Source organism: Coregonus clupeaformis, chromosome 19 (assembly GCF_020615455.1).
Source record: "Coregonus clupeaformis isolate EN_2021a chromosome 19, ASM2061545v1, whole genome shotgun sequence".
In the NCBI taxonomy this organism is placed as follows: domain Eukaryota; kingdom Metazoa; phylum Chordata; class Actinopteri; order Salmoniformes; family Salmonidae; genus Coregonus; species Coregonus clupeaformis.
Window position 1 is genome coordinate 54,355,111 of NC_059210.1, and position 17,762 is coordinate 54,372,872.

At 42.4% G+C, this 17,762-nt stretch overlaps 2 protein-coding genes across 7 annotated transcripts in view; both read left to right on the forward strand.

Moving 5' to 3' along the window:
- The window catches only part of LOC121532282 (homeodomain-interacting protein kinase 2-like), a 125,548-nt gene extending 118,597 nt beyond the window's left edge, over window positions 1-6,951 (forward strand). For 2 of the 5 annotated variants that reach the window (XM_041838128.1, XM_041838129.1), the window contains exons 12-15: window positions 572-910; window positions 1,298-1,569; window positions 1,845-2,020; window positions 2,863-6,951. In XM_041838128.1, the coding sequence (XP_041694062.1) occupies window positions 572-910; window positions 1,298-1,569; window positions 1,845-2,020; window positions 2,863-3,381 (1,306 nt within the window). In that variant the 3' untranslated portion in view covers window positions 3,382-6,951. The remainder of the gene's footprint in view (window positions 1-571; window positions 911-1,297; window positions 1,570-1,844; window positions 2,021-2,862) is intronic. The other 3 variants (XM_041838130.1, XM_041838131.1, XM_041838133.1) reach the window with 3 other exon arrangements.
- Window positions 6,952-13,759: 6,808 nt separating this feature from the next.
- Window positions 13,760-17,762, forward strand: part of LOC121532283 (UPF0606 protein KIAA1549) — an 83,416-nt gene continuing 79,413 nt past the window's right edge. For both annotated transcript variants that reach the window (XM_041838134.2, XM_041838135.2), the window contains exons 1-2: window positions 13,760-13,924; window positions 14,928-15,210. In XM_041838134.2, the coding sequence (XP_041694068.2) occupies window positions 15,078-15,210 (133 nt within the window). In that variant the 5' untranslated portion in view covers window positions 13,760-13,924; window positions 14,928-15,077. The remainder of the gene's footprint in view (window positions 13,925-14,927; window positions 15,211-17,762) is intronic.

The window sequence follows — 17,762 nt, forward strand, 5'->3', positions numbered from 1 at the left end:
ACCTCCTACACAACTAGGACCTCCTACACAACTAGGACCTCCTACACAACTAGGACCTCCTACACAACTACGACCTCCTATACAACTACGACCTCCTATACAACTAGGACCTCCTACACAACTAGGACCTCCTACACAACTAGGACCTCCTACACAACTAGGACCTCCTACACAACTAGGACCTCCTACACAACTACGACCTCCTATACAACTAGGACCTCCTACACAACTAGGACCTCCTACACAACTACGACCTCCTATACAACTAGGACCTCTTTAGATCTGAACACAAAACAGTCAGTGACTGACCATCACCTACAGTCCCCCTGTCTTTCCTGATTCACTGTGAAGATTATTTGGCACTGGCGGCTTTCAACCTTCAACCAATCAGAACACAATAGCCAGCTCGAAGTCGAAAGTGAAACGTAAAAAATGCAAATAATCTGTCAGCTGTTACCTGGGCAGTGTCTGTCTTCGGTATTATTACTCTGTATGTAGTAGTAGGTGCCACCTAGTATTAGGTTGTAGTAATAGGTGCCACCTCATCCCCCTCTCCTCTCTCTCCCGTCAGGAATGTGTCTGCGTACGAGGTGTCCTCCTCCCAGGCGGTACTATCACCACAGCGCTCCAAGCGGGTGAAGGAGAACACCCCTCCACGTTGTGCTGTGCTTCAGAACAATGGCCCTTCCTCCGGCTCCAGCTGCGGACCCCCCCTGGGCTGTGGAGGGTGGGGACGGGGCGAGGCAGAGCAGGCCTCCAGCACCACCCGGGACCACCACCAGCACCACAACGGGCAGCGTCAGACCATCATCATCCCTGATACGCCCAGCCCTGCCGTCAGCATCATCACTATCAGCAGTGACACGGACGAGGAGGATGATCACAATCAGAGCAACACCAACCATACCAGGTACAGGTCAGCCATTTGGGGTCAGACATGACACACATGCAGGGTTCTGGGAGCCAGGGTTAAGTACATACATTTACATTTACGTCATTTAGCAGACGCTCTTATCCAGAGTGACTTACAAACGTACAAACTACAAACAAACTTACGTGACAGGAGGCCATGTTTAGTGCCTGTTTAGTTTCATTACTGAAAGAGCAGGGTTTCATTTCTTTTCAGTTCCAGCCAATTCAGTAATACGATTGGACATGATTGGCATAAGGGCATTTTTTTGTGGATTGATCTGAATTCACTATATATTATGGAATCGACACCAACATTGGTCAGAAGGTTAGTAGGCTGATCAATGCTATATGTACCATTACTAAAAAGTGATCCTCCTCCTTGCAGCTCATCCAAGCAGAGGAAGAACATCATCAGCTGTGTCACAGTACACGACTCCCCCGACTCGGACTCATCCAGTAACAACAGTCCCTATGCAGTAGAGTCCAGGCTGCCCAACAACAACGGCTACCATGACTCCAAGACCACCCTACTGGACAACTACAGCAACGGAAACAACCTTCGCTCCATCATCATTCCCCCTCTGAAGAGCCAGTCCAGCGAGGTGCTGAGCGAGTGTGAGCGCCTGATACCAGGTACCTACACAGGTATCTACACAGGTACTTACAGAGATCCACACACCCACTTAGACAGGGAGGGATGGTTGATACTCTTTCATCTAGAGTATAGGAAATACTATTATCATTATTTGAAACACATTGTTACAAATGTACCCATTATTATCATTGTTGGTTCTCCAAATGAACCTTCGCTAAGCCCTGCCCCATTGGTTACTGTTGCTACCTCGGTTCATTTTTTTTTTTTTTGCATATTTATACTGTAATGTGTTATTATTTTCTTGACCTGGATTGACCTTGTTCCCTTTACTCTGCAGATGCAATGAATCATCAGAATTCGGCGTACAAGTTCAAAACCTCCAACGGCGTGGGCATGGTGTCTGGCAACAACCACCTGTCGGGGGGTGTGGCTTACCGACAGCAGCGCTCGGGGCCACACCCCTTCCAGCAGCAGCAGCCTCTCAATCTCAGCCAGGTATGGAGAGAGAGCCAAGTAAGGACCCATCTAAATGATTTATATAATTATCAATCAATCAATCACATTTATTTATAAAACCCTTTTTACATCAGCAGATGTCACAAAGTACTATACAGAAACCAAGCCTAAAACCCCAGAGAGCAAGCAATGCAGATGTAGAAGCACGGTGGCTAGGAAAAACTCCCTAGAAAGGCAGGAACCTAGGAAGAAACCTAGAGAGGAACCAGGCTCTGAGGGGTGGCCAGTCCACTTCTGGTTGTGCCAGGTGGAGATAATAAGAGTAAATGGCCATTAAGGCCAGATTGTTCTTCAAGACGTTCAAAGGTACATAGATGACCAGCAGGGTCAAAAAATAATCTCAGTGGTTGTTGAGGGTGCAACAGGTCAGGACCTCAGGAGTAAATGTCAGTTGGCTTTTCATAGCCGAGCATTCAGAGGTCGAGACATTAGGTGCGTTAGAGAGAGATAGAGTCGAAAACAGCAGGTCCGGGACAAGGTAGCACGTCCGGTGAACAGGTCAGGGTTCCATAGCCGCAGGCAGAAGAGTTGAAACTGGAGCAGCAGCACAACCAGGTGGACTGGGGACAGCAAGGAGGCATCAGGCCAGGTAGTCCTGAGGCATGGTCCTAGGGCTCAGGTCCTCCGGGAGGGGAAGGAGAGAGAGAGAGAATTAGAGGGAGCATACTTAAATTCACACATGACACCAGATAAGACAGGAGAATTACACCAGATATAACAGACTGACCCTAGCCCCCCGGCACATAGACTATTGCAGCATAGATTAACTGTGTGGAAAGTGAGACTGGCATTTGGATTTCACTGACTCCATCCTCGTATCTCTCCTCTCTCCTCTCCAGGCCCAGCAGCACATGGTAACTGAGCGGAACGGAGGCCACCGGCGCCAGCAGGCTTACATCACCCCAACCATCGGCGCCCAGGCGCCCTACTCCTTCCACCACCACAACAGCCCTTCTCACACTGCCAACGTGCACACCCACCTGTCTGCCACCCACCTGTCTGCCACCCACCTGGCTGCCACCCACCTGGCTGCCACCCACCTGCCCGGCCAGCCCCACCTCTACACCTACACCACCACGCCCGCAGCCCTGGGCTCCACGGGCACTGTGGCCCACCTGGTGGCAACCCCGGGCTCTGCCCGCCACACGGTCCAGCACACCACCTACCACACACCGGGCATCGTTCACCAGGTGCCCGTCAGCATGGGGCACCATGTGCTGCCCTCGCCCACCCTCCACCACAGCCAGTACCAGGCTCAGTTTGCTCACCAGACATACATCAGCGCCTCGCCTGCCTCCACAGTCTACACTGGATACCCGCTGAGCCCTACCAAGGTGAACCAGTACCCTTACCTCTAGAGAAAAGCCAACACACTGGAGACCCAGACCCCCCCAGATCCAGACCCCAGCAATGATGCTGCTGCTGCTCAATCCATGTCCTCCCTCCCTATCCCCACTCCACAGACAGAGAGATAGAGAGAGAGACATGCAATCTTTAAAAAACTGTCACGTTTACTTGAAGACATAACGACAGAGGAGAAAGGTAAATAAATAGACAGCCCCTCTAGTAAGAGAAAGGACAGGTAGAATATATATTATTCTTTTTCTATTCATCATTTTTTCTCTCCAAAAGGGCCAGTTTTGCTTTGTTTTCTCTCTTTCAAATGAGAGTAATTTCTCGTAATTTTACAGCAATGTCTTCATAAAGGGCCTTTGGGAGAGATGGAGGGTTTTTGTTCTTCTAAAACAGCGTTTTGTTTGTTTTGGTTTTCCCCTCTTGAATTGGAAAGGGACTGTTTTAACAAGGGGTCCCTCTCTTGATGTTGGAATTCCCAACGTAAGAATTCCCATGAGAATTCCCATGAGGATTTGGGAATGAAGGTGAAATATGGAAACCTGCTGCTCTTCAAAGAATACAAAAAATAATGATGGCCTTGAACTGTCTTAAACATTTCCAAATAATTAAATGTGTGGGGGAGAGAGAACAAAGCACCCCTCCGCCTCCCCACCCCTCCTTCTCCAACAGACAACTGGAGTCAGGAGTCTTCTGGAAATATAACCAACGAAAGACAAAAAATCGTTCTAGTCTATTAATAGGTATTTTCCCTTTGTTTTTTAGTTCTCGCCTTTTTGAGGAGACTTATGTTTTAGGTATAGGAGTCTTAGCTGGGCCACGTTTTTAGAATGTAGCAGTCTGCACCCATATTATTTTATGAATAACTTTTTCTGATACCAATAGAATTTATTTGTTCCTCTTTTTCCAATGTGATTGCACAAAGTGGTTATAATAACATAGGCATGTACAACGTGATTGTCTGTGTGTGCGTGTGCTACTGTCAGCCATGTGTGTGTAGTCCACCTCTTGCACCTTTGTGCTATAATACTCGGAATCCTACGCAGTCTTAGGTTTGACCATTGTTCCCTCGTAGTGCCTTACAGATATAACGACACAGTTTACTTCGCTGGAACCTTGAGAACCAACAGACTAGCTGGAACTGGTTCCTTTCATTGATGTCTTATTGTCGGGGCAGATTTGATTTATCTTCCAGGTGTAGGCTTAGCCCCTAGCTCTGTGTCCTATCCTTATGACAGTATACTACAGAGATAAGAGGTCAGAGTTCATATTTACTTGACCTTTGGCTTTTTTGTTAAGTGTACATGAGTTTAACTTGCCTGGGGTACTGAACCAAAGTCGTTAGATCAATCCTCTTGACATTGTGTGCTGGATATAAATGTTAATTTGTGTTCAGTATAACTGTAAGTCACCGTGGTGCACATACATACAATGGCTTTAGTTTGAGATGTATCACACAAGGGAATCTGTACAGGAAAAATAGAACAGAGAAGTATCAGCACAAGGATCCATTTAGGGGAAACAGACAATGCAAAAATACAAGAAAGTGACTGTCAAAAACATTTTATGTGATTTCAAGTGACAGAGTCCAGAGTTCGAGAAAAAATAGGAATCTAAGGTTAAAAGCTAAGCCAATAGAAAGGCCTGATGGGAAGTGGTGGTTGCTATGGCGGTGATCCTCAGAAGGCCACCGAGAAAGAGCCTGGTTGTTTCATTAGGGAAGCAGAGTATTGAGGGCTGCTGAGAGGTTGCTGGCTAGGAGTCAGACCTGGGTTCAAATACTATTTGAAATCTTTTAAATAACTATAATGTTTGTTTTAGCCTGCCTGCAGTGCCAGATGGGCGGGGTTTGCAGTTTTTCAACTATTGCATTGCGCCAGGCAAACTCTGTCAAGCCCAGCTAAAGTATTTGAAATGATTTTAAATAGTATTTAAACCCAGATCTGGCGGGAGTGAGTGAGTGAGTGAGTAAGGGGCTAGTAGAAAGCATTTGGTTGGTCTGGATAAGAACTGAGGATGGCAGAGTGGTAGGGGTGGCTTTCCTCATGTAAATGGGTCTAAAAGAATAGCATGTTGGCACGGAGCAGGTTGGTAGTAACAGTGACAGTGGGCAGGAGTTACAGGGGCAATGCATGAATGCACACCTAACTCTGATACAAGTTGTTGTGTTGTTGTTGTGGTCTTGCAAAGATAAATGGAAGTTATTTAGTCATTTCTGCTCTGATGGTTGTGTAGCACCTCACAGCATAGAGAGAGATGTGAACGGAACAGAAATGCTACTGCGTACACCTGGAAGGGCTTACTATGAAATGGGCTTCATTTGTTGACACTTTATCCATTTTGTCTTCGGAATCATGTGTTCACAGACATCATACCACCAGAAAGGGATACCTGATAGTAAGAGAACTGATTGGGCTATTGCTTCTATGTGTTTGCTGCTTAATTTAATATCAGTTTTATTTCTAGTAGCCAATGATATATGATTACTCTGTTTGTTGTAGTGTCCTCATGAAGTAGGCACATCAGAACTGCTTGTGGTTTTAGCGAGAGCCTTCCCCCTTATCCCCTCATGTCATGCCATAGTACTTCATTTGAAGTGATTATTTTATTTTAACGTTATTATTGAACTTTTAAAATGGCTGTAGGTACAGAATATACTGTATTGTGTTATTTTACAGATTGTTGCAATAATTCTCGTGGATGTTTTTATCAGTGCAAGTGATTTGTTATTAGGCTCATTTCTATTTTGATTTGTAACCGGGAGTTGCTGTACAGTGATGTTATGTATTCATAGGGGGAGGGGGTGTATACCTGTGTAAAGTGTTCAGGCACAGTTGAGTTATTAAGGTTATAAAGTTGACAATAATCCATTTGAGCCCTTATAGGTAGGTAGCTTAGACTTGAGTGTGTCAGACCCAGGTTTGCTCCCTAAACTAAACCTAAAACATCAACATTTAGGTACTTCACCAATACGCCACCACACTCCCTCCAACCGGCTCCACCATGCAAGCCTTGGGTTCCTGGCAGATGTGATGCGTAACATGTATAGGTTGCTGGTTATATCATTTTCTTTCTGTTCTGTGGTGTATCCTTGTTGGTACTTTTTTGTTGATTTCCATGAGGCCTGTGGGCCTAAGAACACAGATAAGGGAGATGCTTTTCCACACGAGTGGTTGGCCCCTCCATAAAGAGGCAGACTACTGAAACATTCCACTGCAGGGAGAATCTGGCGTCCATACTGCACACCCTACAGTCTCTATAACTATCTGATCACGGGGACTGACTTGTCATTTTGGGACTTTTCTTTCTTCCCACCAAAGAAATTCAACATGTTGATGATGTACTGTACAAACACAAATAATCCCCATGTGGTCTGGCAATAACTTCTGGTCTAAACATGTACCTTTACAGCACATTGAGTGTGCTTTGAGGGCTATTGATGGGTTCAAAGCAAATGTTAGTGTGTGAGGTGTACAGATATAGTACTGTAGAAAGACTGTATGTGCACAACACACAGATACACACTCATACAGTGGCTTGCGAAAGTATTAACCCGCCTTGGCATTTTTCCTATTTTGTTGCCTTACAACCTGGAATTTAAATTGATTTTTTGGGGGTTTGTATCATTTGATTTACACAACATGCCTACCACTTTGAAGATGCAAAATATTTTTTTATTGTGAAACAAACAAGAAATAAGACAAGAAATCAGAACTTGAGCGTGCATAACTATTCACCCCCCCAAAGTCAATACTTTGTAGAGCCACCTTTTGCAGCAATTACAGCTGCAAGTCTCTTGGGGTATGTCTCTATAAGCTTGGCACATCTAGCCACTGGGGTTTTTGCCCATTCTTCAAAGCAGAACTGCTCCAGCTCCTTCAAGTTGGATGGGTTCCGCTGGTGTACAGCAATCTTTAAGTCATACCACAGATTCTCAATTGGATTGAGGTCTGGGCTTTGACTAGGCCATTCCAAGACATTTAAATGTTTCCCCTTAAACCACTTGAGTGTTGCTTTAGCAGTATGCTTAGGGTCATTGTCCTGCTGGAAGGTGAACCTCCGTCCCAGTCTCAAATCTCTGGAAGACTGAAACAGGTTTCCCTCAAGAATTTCACTGTATTTAGCGCCATCCATCATTCCTTCAATTCTGACCAGTTTCCCAGTCCCTGCCGATGAAAAACATCCCCACAGCATGATGCTGCCACCAACATGCTTCACTGTGGGGATGGTGTTCTCGGGGTGATGAGAGGTGTTGGGTTTGCGCCAGACAAAGCGTTTCCCTTGATGGCCAAAAAGCTCAATTTTAGTCTCATCTGACCAGAGTACCAAACGTGTTTTTTTTTTTTTTACTTTAAGCAATGGCTTTTTTCTGGCCACTCTTCCGTAAAGCCCAGCTCTGTGGAGTGTACAGCTTAAAGTGGTCCTATGGACAGATACTCCAATCTCCGCTGTGGAGCTTTGCAGCTCCTTCAGGGTTATCTTTGGTCTCTTTTTTGCCTCTCTGATTAATGCCCTCCTTGCCTGGTCCGTGAGTTTTGGTGGGCGGCCCTCTCTTGGCAGGTTTGTTGTGGTGCCATATTCTTTCAATTTTTTAGTAATGGATTTAATGGTGCTCCGTGGCATGTTCAAAGTTTCTGATATTTTTTTATAATCCAACCCTGATCTGTACTTCTCCACAACTTGTGGAGAGCTCCTTGGTCTTCATGGTGTCGCTTGCTTGGTGGTGCCACTTGCTTAGTGGTGTTGCAGACTCTGGGGCCTTTCAGAACAGGTGTATATATACTGAGATCATATGACAGATCATGTGACACTTAAATAAAGTCCACCTGTGTGCAATCTAACTAATTATGTGACTTCTGAAGGTAAATGGTTCTACCATATCTTATTTAGGGGCTTCATAGCAAAGGGGGTGAATACATATGCACGCACCACTTTTCCGTTATTTTTTTTTTTGATTTTTTTTTTACAAGTTATTTTGTGTATGTCCATTACATGAAATCCAAATAAAAATCCATTTACATTACAGGTTGTAATGCAACAAAATAGGAAAAAAGCCAAGGGGATGAATACAGTGACGGGAAAAAAGTATTTGATCCCCTGCTGATTTTGTACGTTTGCCCACTGACAAAGACATGATCAGTCTATAATTTTAATGGTAGGTTTATTTGAACAGTGAGAGACAGAATAACAACAAAAACATCCAGAAAAACGCATGTCAAAAATGTTATAAATTGATTTGCATTTTAATGAGGGAAATAAGTATTTGACCCCCTCTCAATCAGAAAGATTTCTGGCTCCCAGGTGTCTTTTATACAGGTAACGAGCTGAGATTAGGAGCACACTCTTAAAGGGAGTGCTTCTAATCTCAGCTTGTTACCTGTATAAAAGACACCTGTCCACAGAAGCAATCAATCAATCAGATTCCAAACTCTCCACCATGGCCAAGACCAAAGAGCTCTCCAAGGATGTCAGGGGCAAGATTGTAGACCTACACAAGGCTGGAATGGGCTACAAGACCATCACCAAGCAGCTTGGTGAGAAGGTGACAACAGTTGGTGCGATTATTCGCAAATGGAAGAAACACAAAATAACTTTCAATCTCCCTCGCCCTTGGGCTCCATGCAAGATCTCACCTCGTGGAGTTGCAATGATCATGAGAACGGTGAGGAATCAGCCCAGAACTACACGGGAGGATCTTGTCAATGATCTCAAGGCAGCTGGGACCATAGTCACCAAGAAAACAATTGGTAACACACTATGCAGTGAAGGACTGAAATCCTGCAGCGCCCGCAAGGTCCCCCTGCTCAAGAAAGCACATATACAGGCCCATCTGAAGTTTGCCAATGAACATCTGAATGATTCAGAGGATAACTGGGTGAAAGTGTTGTGGTCAGATGAGACCAAAATCGAGCTCTTTGGCATCAACTCAACTCGCCGTGTTTGGAGGAGGAGGAATGCTGCCTATGACCCCAAGAACACCATCCCCACCGTCAAACATGGAGGTGGAAACATTCTGCTTTGGGGGTGTTTTTCTACTAAGGGGACAGGACAACTTCACCGGGCCATGTACCGTCAAATCTTGGGTGAGAACCTCCTTCCCTCAGCCAGGGCATTGAAAATGGGTCGTGGATGGGTATTCCAGCATGACAATGACCCAAAACACACGGCCAAGGCAACAAAGGAGTGGCTCACGAAGAAGCACATTAAGGTCCTGGAGTGGCCTAGCCAGTCTCCAGACCTTAATCCCATAGAAAATCTGTGGAGGGAGCTGAAGGTTCGAGTTGCCAAACGTCAGCCTCGAAACCTTAATGACTTGGAGAAGATCTGCAAAGAGGAGTGGGACAAAATCCCTCCTGAGATGTGTGCAAACCTGGTAGCCAACTACAAGAAACGTCTGACCTCTGTGATTGCCAAAAAGGGTTTTGCCACCAAGTACTAAGTCATGTTTTGCAGAGGGGTCAAATATTTATTTCCCTCATTAAAATGCAAATCAATTTATAACATTTTTGACATGCGTTTTTCTGGATGTTTTTGTTGTTATTCTGTCTCTCACTGTTCAAATAAACCTACCATTAAAATTATAGACTGATCATGTCTTTGTCAGTGGGCAAACGTTACTGTATGAATGATTAAAGTTGCCATAATATCTTAATCTATTTGACTGCCAATTGCAGTCCACCATTCTCAAACATCAAACATCTATGATTTGAAAAAAAAATGTTTTAAATCTGTCACTCGTTGCCCCCTAAATGTTCCATTTCAATCTCAAACTTCTCTCTGAATTGTTTTATATGTAAGTGTTTTTATGTTGTTGAAGTTGTATTTTAGCTTTATTAATGTTGTAAACAAATGAATTTGTAAAAAACTAAAACATGTTATAAGTTAGTACACCATGGAATGACCTATAGAGTGAAAAATAAAAAAAGTACCAATAATACCTTTAAATTAATGGTCACTAGCACAAAATGAATGTAATATGTGACCTGCTTCATCTGAAATGCTTTAGATATTTCTGCTTGAGTGATCATTAATTTAAGTAAAGATTTGATTTCTAGACTGGCGCTTGCACCGCCAGGGTTGTGGGTTCGAGTCCCGGGGCCACTCATATGTAAAAATGTATGCACACATGACTGTAAGTCGCTTTGGATAAAAGCTTCTGCTAAATGGCATATATTATTATTTATTTATTTTAATTGCAAGATGCAATAAGTATGATTCCAGCAAAAACAACTTGATAACATAAAATTCATAAAATAATTCAAAATGTTTCTTCCAATATGGGCTTTTCAAATATGATTTATTTGATTTCATTAAAACATTTTCCAGTATAATCTACATTTAGCAAATTACGAGAAGCCCTTTTAACCCTACACTCAATTTTCTTTCAATGGACTTGCTATATTTTGAATTAAATAACATTTTAATGTGTAAAATATGTTAGTATCACACCACTTTGTTTAACGTGTTATGTGTTTTATGGAAAATATGATTCAGAATGTGAGCATCAACGTAGATCCAGTGACCTTACAATTACCAAAATGTGGTATTCTTGTGGTAATGAAGTATATTTACTTTTGAACATTGTCTCTCCCCTGCTACAGTAGCCATTTCAATGTTAGAATAATGCCTTCCAAATAACTAAACAATACACTCAGAGCTTTAAGGTGTGGTTTAAATTAAAGAGACCTGTGTAAAGCGGTCTCTTGATGAAGCCTGGTATTTTTACAACTTTGTTGTTCTTGAAATACTCGAGCTACACAAGAAGCGTTCAGCTTCCAACTTTTCCCACAGTGTGATTGCGAGTAATCTTTTCTGGATCCTTGTATGAAATATTGTGAAATTCCTGAAGGCATGGCACACATTGCCAGTTAGTCTTCTCTGGTCAAACCCCTCTGAAGTGACTTGAATCATTTTAACACCTTACCAGTAGAGAATAATCTCACAACCTCTCCTCCCCTTCATGAGAGCTTTGCGAAGCACATTCTCCCAAAGAAGCAGGGAGGTAGGAAAAGTACTTGTTTTAGGATGATTTATCTTATATGCATCACAGAAACTCTGTAACCCAGTAATAACACATTCTTAAAGCCCTTCTGTATGAGAATTGATGTGTCTGTGTTTGTATATTTGTCAAGGGAATCACCCCCTGCATTGGGTTTTTTCTTTGGGGATTCAGGCCGAAGCAGTCAAGGGTTTGATGCCCCCATTAATGGAATAGGTCAAGTGTTATCATTTGGCCAGTTTTTGTACACATGTACTTAAGAACCAACATTTATTTTATGATTGTTTTCTTATTTTCTCCCCTCTTGCTAAAGACACGTTAGAGGTCTCATTTTCCGATTATGCACACATTTGGAAACAATTTGGTTTAGAAAACATATTGTTTAGCTATTTCTTGCCAGCTCAAATTGCAAATGAGCATTGTAGCAATGTCCTTCAGCGGATGGGTTATTGCCTAATGAATTCCCATTGATAAATCCCAATACAAACCTTGTTTCTCCACAGATGACAGAGGGTCAATGGATGAGATATAACAGTAAACTGCTGTAACTGTCATACTGTACTGTAGTCATTTTGCAGTCATATTGATCCTGATTTTGTTTTTGTACTTGAACAACTGCATTCACAATGAAATGGGTAAAAAAAAAAAGGTATTTTTCTACAAAGTATCAAGACCTAAGAAAGCATCAAACCCTGACCTTGTTGTGTGTCCATAGCTGTATGGTTTCTCAATGGTGTTGAAATCTCATTAGTTGTTGTTCAGGCTATTATGTGCTGCAGTATTTCCTAGTATACTTCTTTGTTAATTGTCTCTCTCATTTACATTTATTGTCTCCTTATTTCAATCTGTTGATATAGCTTTATATGTACCCTATTCCTTAGACTAATATTATTGAGTATGTTGTGAGAATGGATATTTTACTGGCTTTATAGAATGTTTAAAGAAATATAAGAATGAGAATAAGAAGAATGATTCATTGAACTCCTAACAAGTTGAGTACTTGGCTACTAAGCGCTTGTGTTACCATTAAGATGTTGTGTGCTTCTTTTAATAATTTTCATGTAGAAAAATGGAGTGAATTTATAATAGGCTTCAAAAAAACGAATGACAGCATTGTACATTTACAGGAGGATTTTAACTGACAACTTGGTCATAGAAGAAAATAGTTATTTTAATTGCCCTCTTTACTAACTGTAGGGTGAAGGGGCTCGCGTTGTGGTGAACTATGTTATAGCTTGTTATTCACTGTTACTTTTGATCATTTTTTCGGTCTCCGAGGTGAATCGAGTTATTAATGAGAACTTGTATGCTCACATATGCATATTGTATATGTGTAGAAATGTAATCACACTTTGTCTTGGATTTACATTAAACTGTTAAGTCACGGCACCAGTCTCCCGTCTCATACAATGGTCATTATTTGTATCTCCTGTGTTTGTGTGTGTGTGTGTGTGTGTGTGTGTGTGTGTGTGTGTGTGTGTGTGTGTGTGTGTTGGTGTGTGGTGGTGTTTACAATTTATCAACATGGCAAATTGATTTATGGTTTTTACAGACATAATGATGCACCTGACATAACCTGAAGGACACTTCACTGAAGGAGTTAGTTGATGCATGATGTTTAACTGCAACTGGAGTCAAATACATCTACTCTAAATGAAGGGATCACCAATTTCTCTCAAGTATTTAATCTGTTGATCACCTGTTTTGTATCACATTTCTCTATATTTTACTTTGACTAGTTCAATGGGTGCAATCAACTTTACCCTAGAAACCCTATAACCCTAGCCTAGAAAATATATAACTATAGCTGTAGATTATTACTTTAGTATCACTAAGGTACAGTAGCCAGACTAAGCACAGTTCCAAATCCATCCTCGATGTAAATGTTCTACTGACCGTTTTATGCCACTAGATGGCGATGATTAACCATATTTTCTTGCTGTGATACTTCATTGTGGTCAAATCAGTTATTTCCCCTATTCTTCATAGTTAAATCAAAGTGTTTAACAGTCTTGTCTCTATTGGATGACATTGTTTATTGTTCATAGGTGGGCTGACTATTACTTTTGCTAACAAATATTTGAAGTAGGGAAAATAGTTTATTGTATACCTTCCCTGACAATGGTTTCAGGAAAATAAAAGTTAAACATTTTCTGTATGATATAGTTAATTACCATTCAGTCTGTCTGTCTATCCATTTAATTTAATTGCTCAAGGGGTTGGGTGCATCGCACGAACGGTGTTACGGTGAAACCACAGACGCCGATAGAGATGGACAACCTAACCCCTCCGCACTGCAGCCAATGATCGTAGGACGTTAGAAAATAAATATCTAATCAGGGCTCGGGGAGGAGTTATTGCAATCCTCAGGACGAGTGGCCACTGCGAGAGCGAAAGATGCCCAAAGAAAACGGAAAGGACAATGATATTAGCTAGCTACACTAGCTAACTATTTCAAGTGGTATTTAGCTAGTCCGGTTCATTTGATTGTTTTATGGATATGAAAACATCCAGACAAAGAGAAACAGAGAACGTGAAGCGCCGTTTTGGTAAGATGTGCTCTGCTATGTGATTCGGACACAGCAAATGCATAGGCTAGATGGGCACAGCATTCCCGTTATCTATTTGAACTCCGAGCGCAAGCTAGCTAAACTGTTTTAAAACTTGTCTATGGATCGTTTCCGTTGTTGTATGTTGACTCAAGCTTGTTTATGAGAAAAACAAAGTATTACCTGTTTTATTTAGTCATAAGATAATATGATATTCATGGAGAAAACGGGTCGGGAGGAGGACAAGGAGACAACCTCATGACGAGTCAGTCAGCCAGGCAGCAGCAGGCTAGCTACGCTAGCTAGTAGTAGTGCCGGCAGAATCATTTTCCACATTGAGACCCTTAGGTACTGTTGTAGGCTCGCTACCAATAGGTAGCTAGTGTAGTCTTGCTGTATAAATAGCTTGCTCGCTAGCTAGTAAATAAGAATAATATTCGCATTTACTAGTGTTGCCGCTCAGACACACTCACACAGATTTTCACATTTGCTATGTTACATTGTAATTCTGTTTTTAGCACGTGCGGGTGAATTCCCCCACACTTAGCTAATCCCTGATTTGCGCTTGCATCACCTTTGCCTACTGGCATGTCAGAGCAGTTAGGTGTCTTCATAATGAGTAGCACGTTTCCCTCAATGCTCTACTGATTTTGAGAAAGGCAATGCATGTCCTCATATGAAAGGTTAACCCAGGAGAGAACAAAGGACCTAGCCAGGCAGCTGAACACCCAGCCAGGGTTGACCTAACTAGCCTGCCGGCATCCAGCCTAGCACACTGTCATGTCAGGGTCCTTATGATGGAGTGGTTTTCAGATAAACAGAAAGCTTTTAGCCTAATGTGTGTTGTCTTTCTGTATTGTGTGTGTTCATCTTTTTTTGACTGCATATGTTTTTGCCCAAATTGTTTGCTTTATGTGCTCATATTGATAGACAGACATACAACTGTCAATGCTCACATAATGCATGGAATATTTCTGACAAAATTGTTTTTGTTTGCACACAGCTTAATCACTCCCCTCTTACCGAAAGCCGATATATGATATGGAAGAAGGGGTACATTGAGGGAGATCACACAAGCAATACCTGCATTCTCCAGCTCGTGGTATCTACTGGGATGCATCATAAGTGAATAAAATGCCATGACTTCCATGCAATGGAGGGTTTAAGCTTCTCTATGGGTTCATTGGGGATTTCCAAGACCGCTCTGCGCATTCAAGGCTTCAGTGCAGCGGTTCTAGGGCTGATGGTGTTGGTGACAATGATCACAGCAGGTTCACCTGCAGCAGGTAAGCAGACACATCTCTCACAGACAACATGATCCACTGATTTGTTCTGTGCAATGTGCTGACGTAATGTAACAACTCTATACAGTTATTATGTAACAACCATGGATCAATAAGGGTTTTGAAGCTAGGCCATCTACTGTGTGTTATTACACACATAGCATGTTAGTTTCCAGTCCTATGTAAAATTATCTTAAAGATAGCAAAATTACGTTGCCACGAGCAGCACCGGAGATATTGAGATGAGCGAGATGCAACACTTCCCTCATGTGCACTGGGACCAAAACGCTTTAACGCTCTTAGTTGTTGTGGAAATTTACCCACTATGCTGTTTACTTTATGCATCAATGTCATATCGCTGAGTTTACCTTTAATGTTTGATAACTTCACATAGGACTGGCAAGTAGCCTATCCCTGACTGGTAACAGGTGGAAAATCAACAGGTGGGAAAGGCTATGGAATGCGATGTGGAAATGTCAGTGTTTATTTACCCTCCGTGGAATAGCCTTTATGTATTTGCCATATTGACAACAGCCTTTTCAGTCAGTAAAATATCAAAATCAAATGTTATTGGTCGCGTACACATACATTTATATTGCAGGTGTTATCGCAGGTGCAGTGAAATGCTTATGTTTCTAGCTACAACAGTGCAGAAATACGGAACAAGACAAAACAATACACACAAATCAAAAAAATTTAAATACATTCATTAATAAATATCAGAACGATCAATGTCAGAGTCCGGAATATAAATATACAGTGGGGAGAACAAGTATTTGATACACTGCCGATTTTTGCAGGTTTTCCTACTTACAAAGCATGTAGAGGTCTGTAATTTTTATCATAGATACACTTCAACTGTGAGAGACGGAATCTAAAACAAAAATCCAGAAAATCACATTTGTATGATTTTTAAGTAATTAATTTGAAGTGTACCTATGATAAGAATTACAGACCTCTACCTGCTTTGTAAGTAGGAAAACCTGCAAAATCGGCAGTGTATCAAAAACTTGTTCTCCCCACTGTATACAGTGGGGGGGAAAAAGTATTTAGTCAGCCACCAATTGTGCAAGTTCTCCCACTTAAAAAGATGAGAGGCCTGTAATTTTCATCATAGGTACACGTCAACTATGACAGACAAAATGAGAAAAAAATTCCAGAAAATCACATTGTAGGATTTTTTATTAATTTATTTGCATACAGTGCATTCGGAAAGTATTCAGACCCCTTTTTCCACATTTTGTTACGTTACAGCTATAATCAAAAATTGATCAAATTGTTTTTCCCCCTCATCAATCTACACACAATACCCCATAATGACAAAGCAAAAACAGGTTTTAAAGAATAGAAATCTGAAATATCACATTTACATAAGTATTCAGACCCTTTACTCAGTACTTTGTTGAAGCACCTTAGCAGCGATTACAGCCTTGAGTCTTCTTGGAAATGACGCTACAAGCTTGGCACACCTGTATTTGGGGAGTTTCTCCCATTTGTTCTCTGCAGATCCTCTCAAGCTCTGTCTGTTTGGATGGGGAGTGTTACTGCACAGCTATTTTCAGGTCTCTCCAGAGATGTTCGATCGGGTTCTGGCTGGGGCACTCAAGGACATTCAGAGACTTGTCCAGAAGCCACTCCTGCGTTGTCTTGGCTGTGTGCTTAGGGTCGTTGTCCTGTTGGAAGGTGAACCTTTGCCCCAGTTTGAGGTTCTGAGTGCTCTGGAGCAGGTTTTCATCAAGGATCTCTCTGTACTTTGCTCTGTTCATCTTTGCCTCGATTTTGACTAGTCTCCTAGTCCCTGCCGCTGAAAAACATCCCCACAGCATAATGCTGCCACCACCATGCTTCACCGTAGGGATGGTGCCAGGTTTCCTCCAGACGTGACGCTTGGCATTCAGGCCAAAGAGTTCAATCTTGGTTTCATCAGACCAGAGAATCTTGTTTCTCATGGTCTGAGAGTCTTTAGGTGCCTTTTGGCAAACTCCAAGCGGGCTGTCATGTGCCTTTTACTGAGGAGTGGCTTCCATCTGGCCACTCTACCATAAAGGCCTGATTGGTGGAGTGCTGCAGAGATTGTTGTCCTTCTGGAAGGTTCTCCCATCTCCACAGAGGAACTCTGTCAGACTGACCTTCAAGTTCTTGGTCACCTCCCTGACCAAGGCCCTTCTCCCCCGATTGCTCAGTTTGGCCGGGCGGCCAGCTCTAGGAAGAGTCTTGGTGGTTCTAAACTTCTTCCATTTAAGAATTATGGAGGCTACTGTGTTCTTGGGGACCTTCACTGCTGCAGAAATGTTTTGGTATCCTTCCCCAGATCTGTGCCTTGACACAATCTTGTCTCGGAGCTCTACGGACAATTCCTTCGACCTCAGGCTTGGTATTTTCTCTGACATGCAATGTCAACTGTGGGACCTTATATAGACATGTAGGCGTGTGCCTTTCCAAATGATGTCCAATCAATTGAATTTACCACAGGTGAACTCCAATCAAGTTGTAGAAACATCTCAAGGATGCTTAATGGAAACAGGATGCACCGAAGCTCAATTTCAAGTCTCATT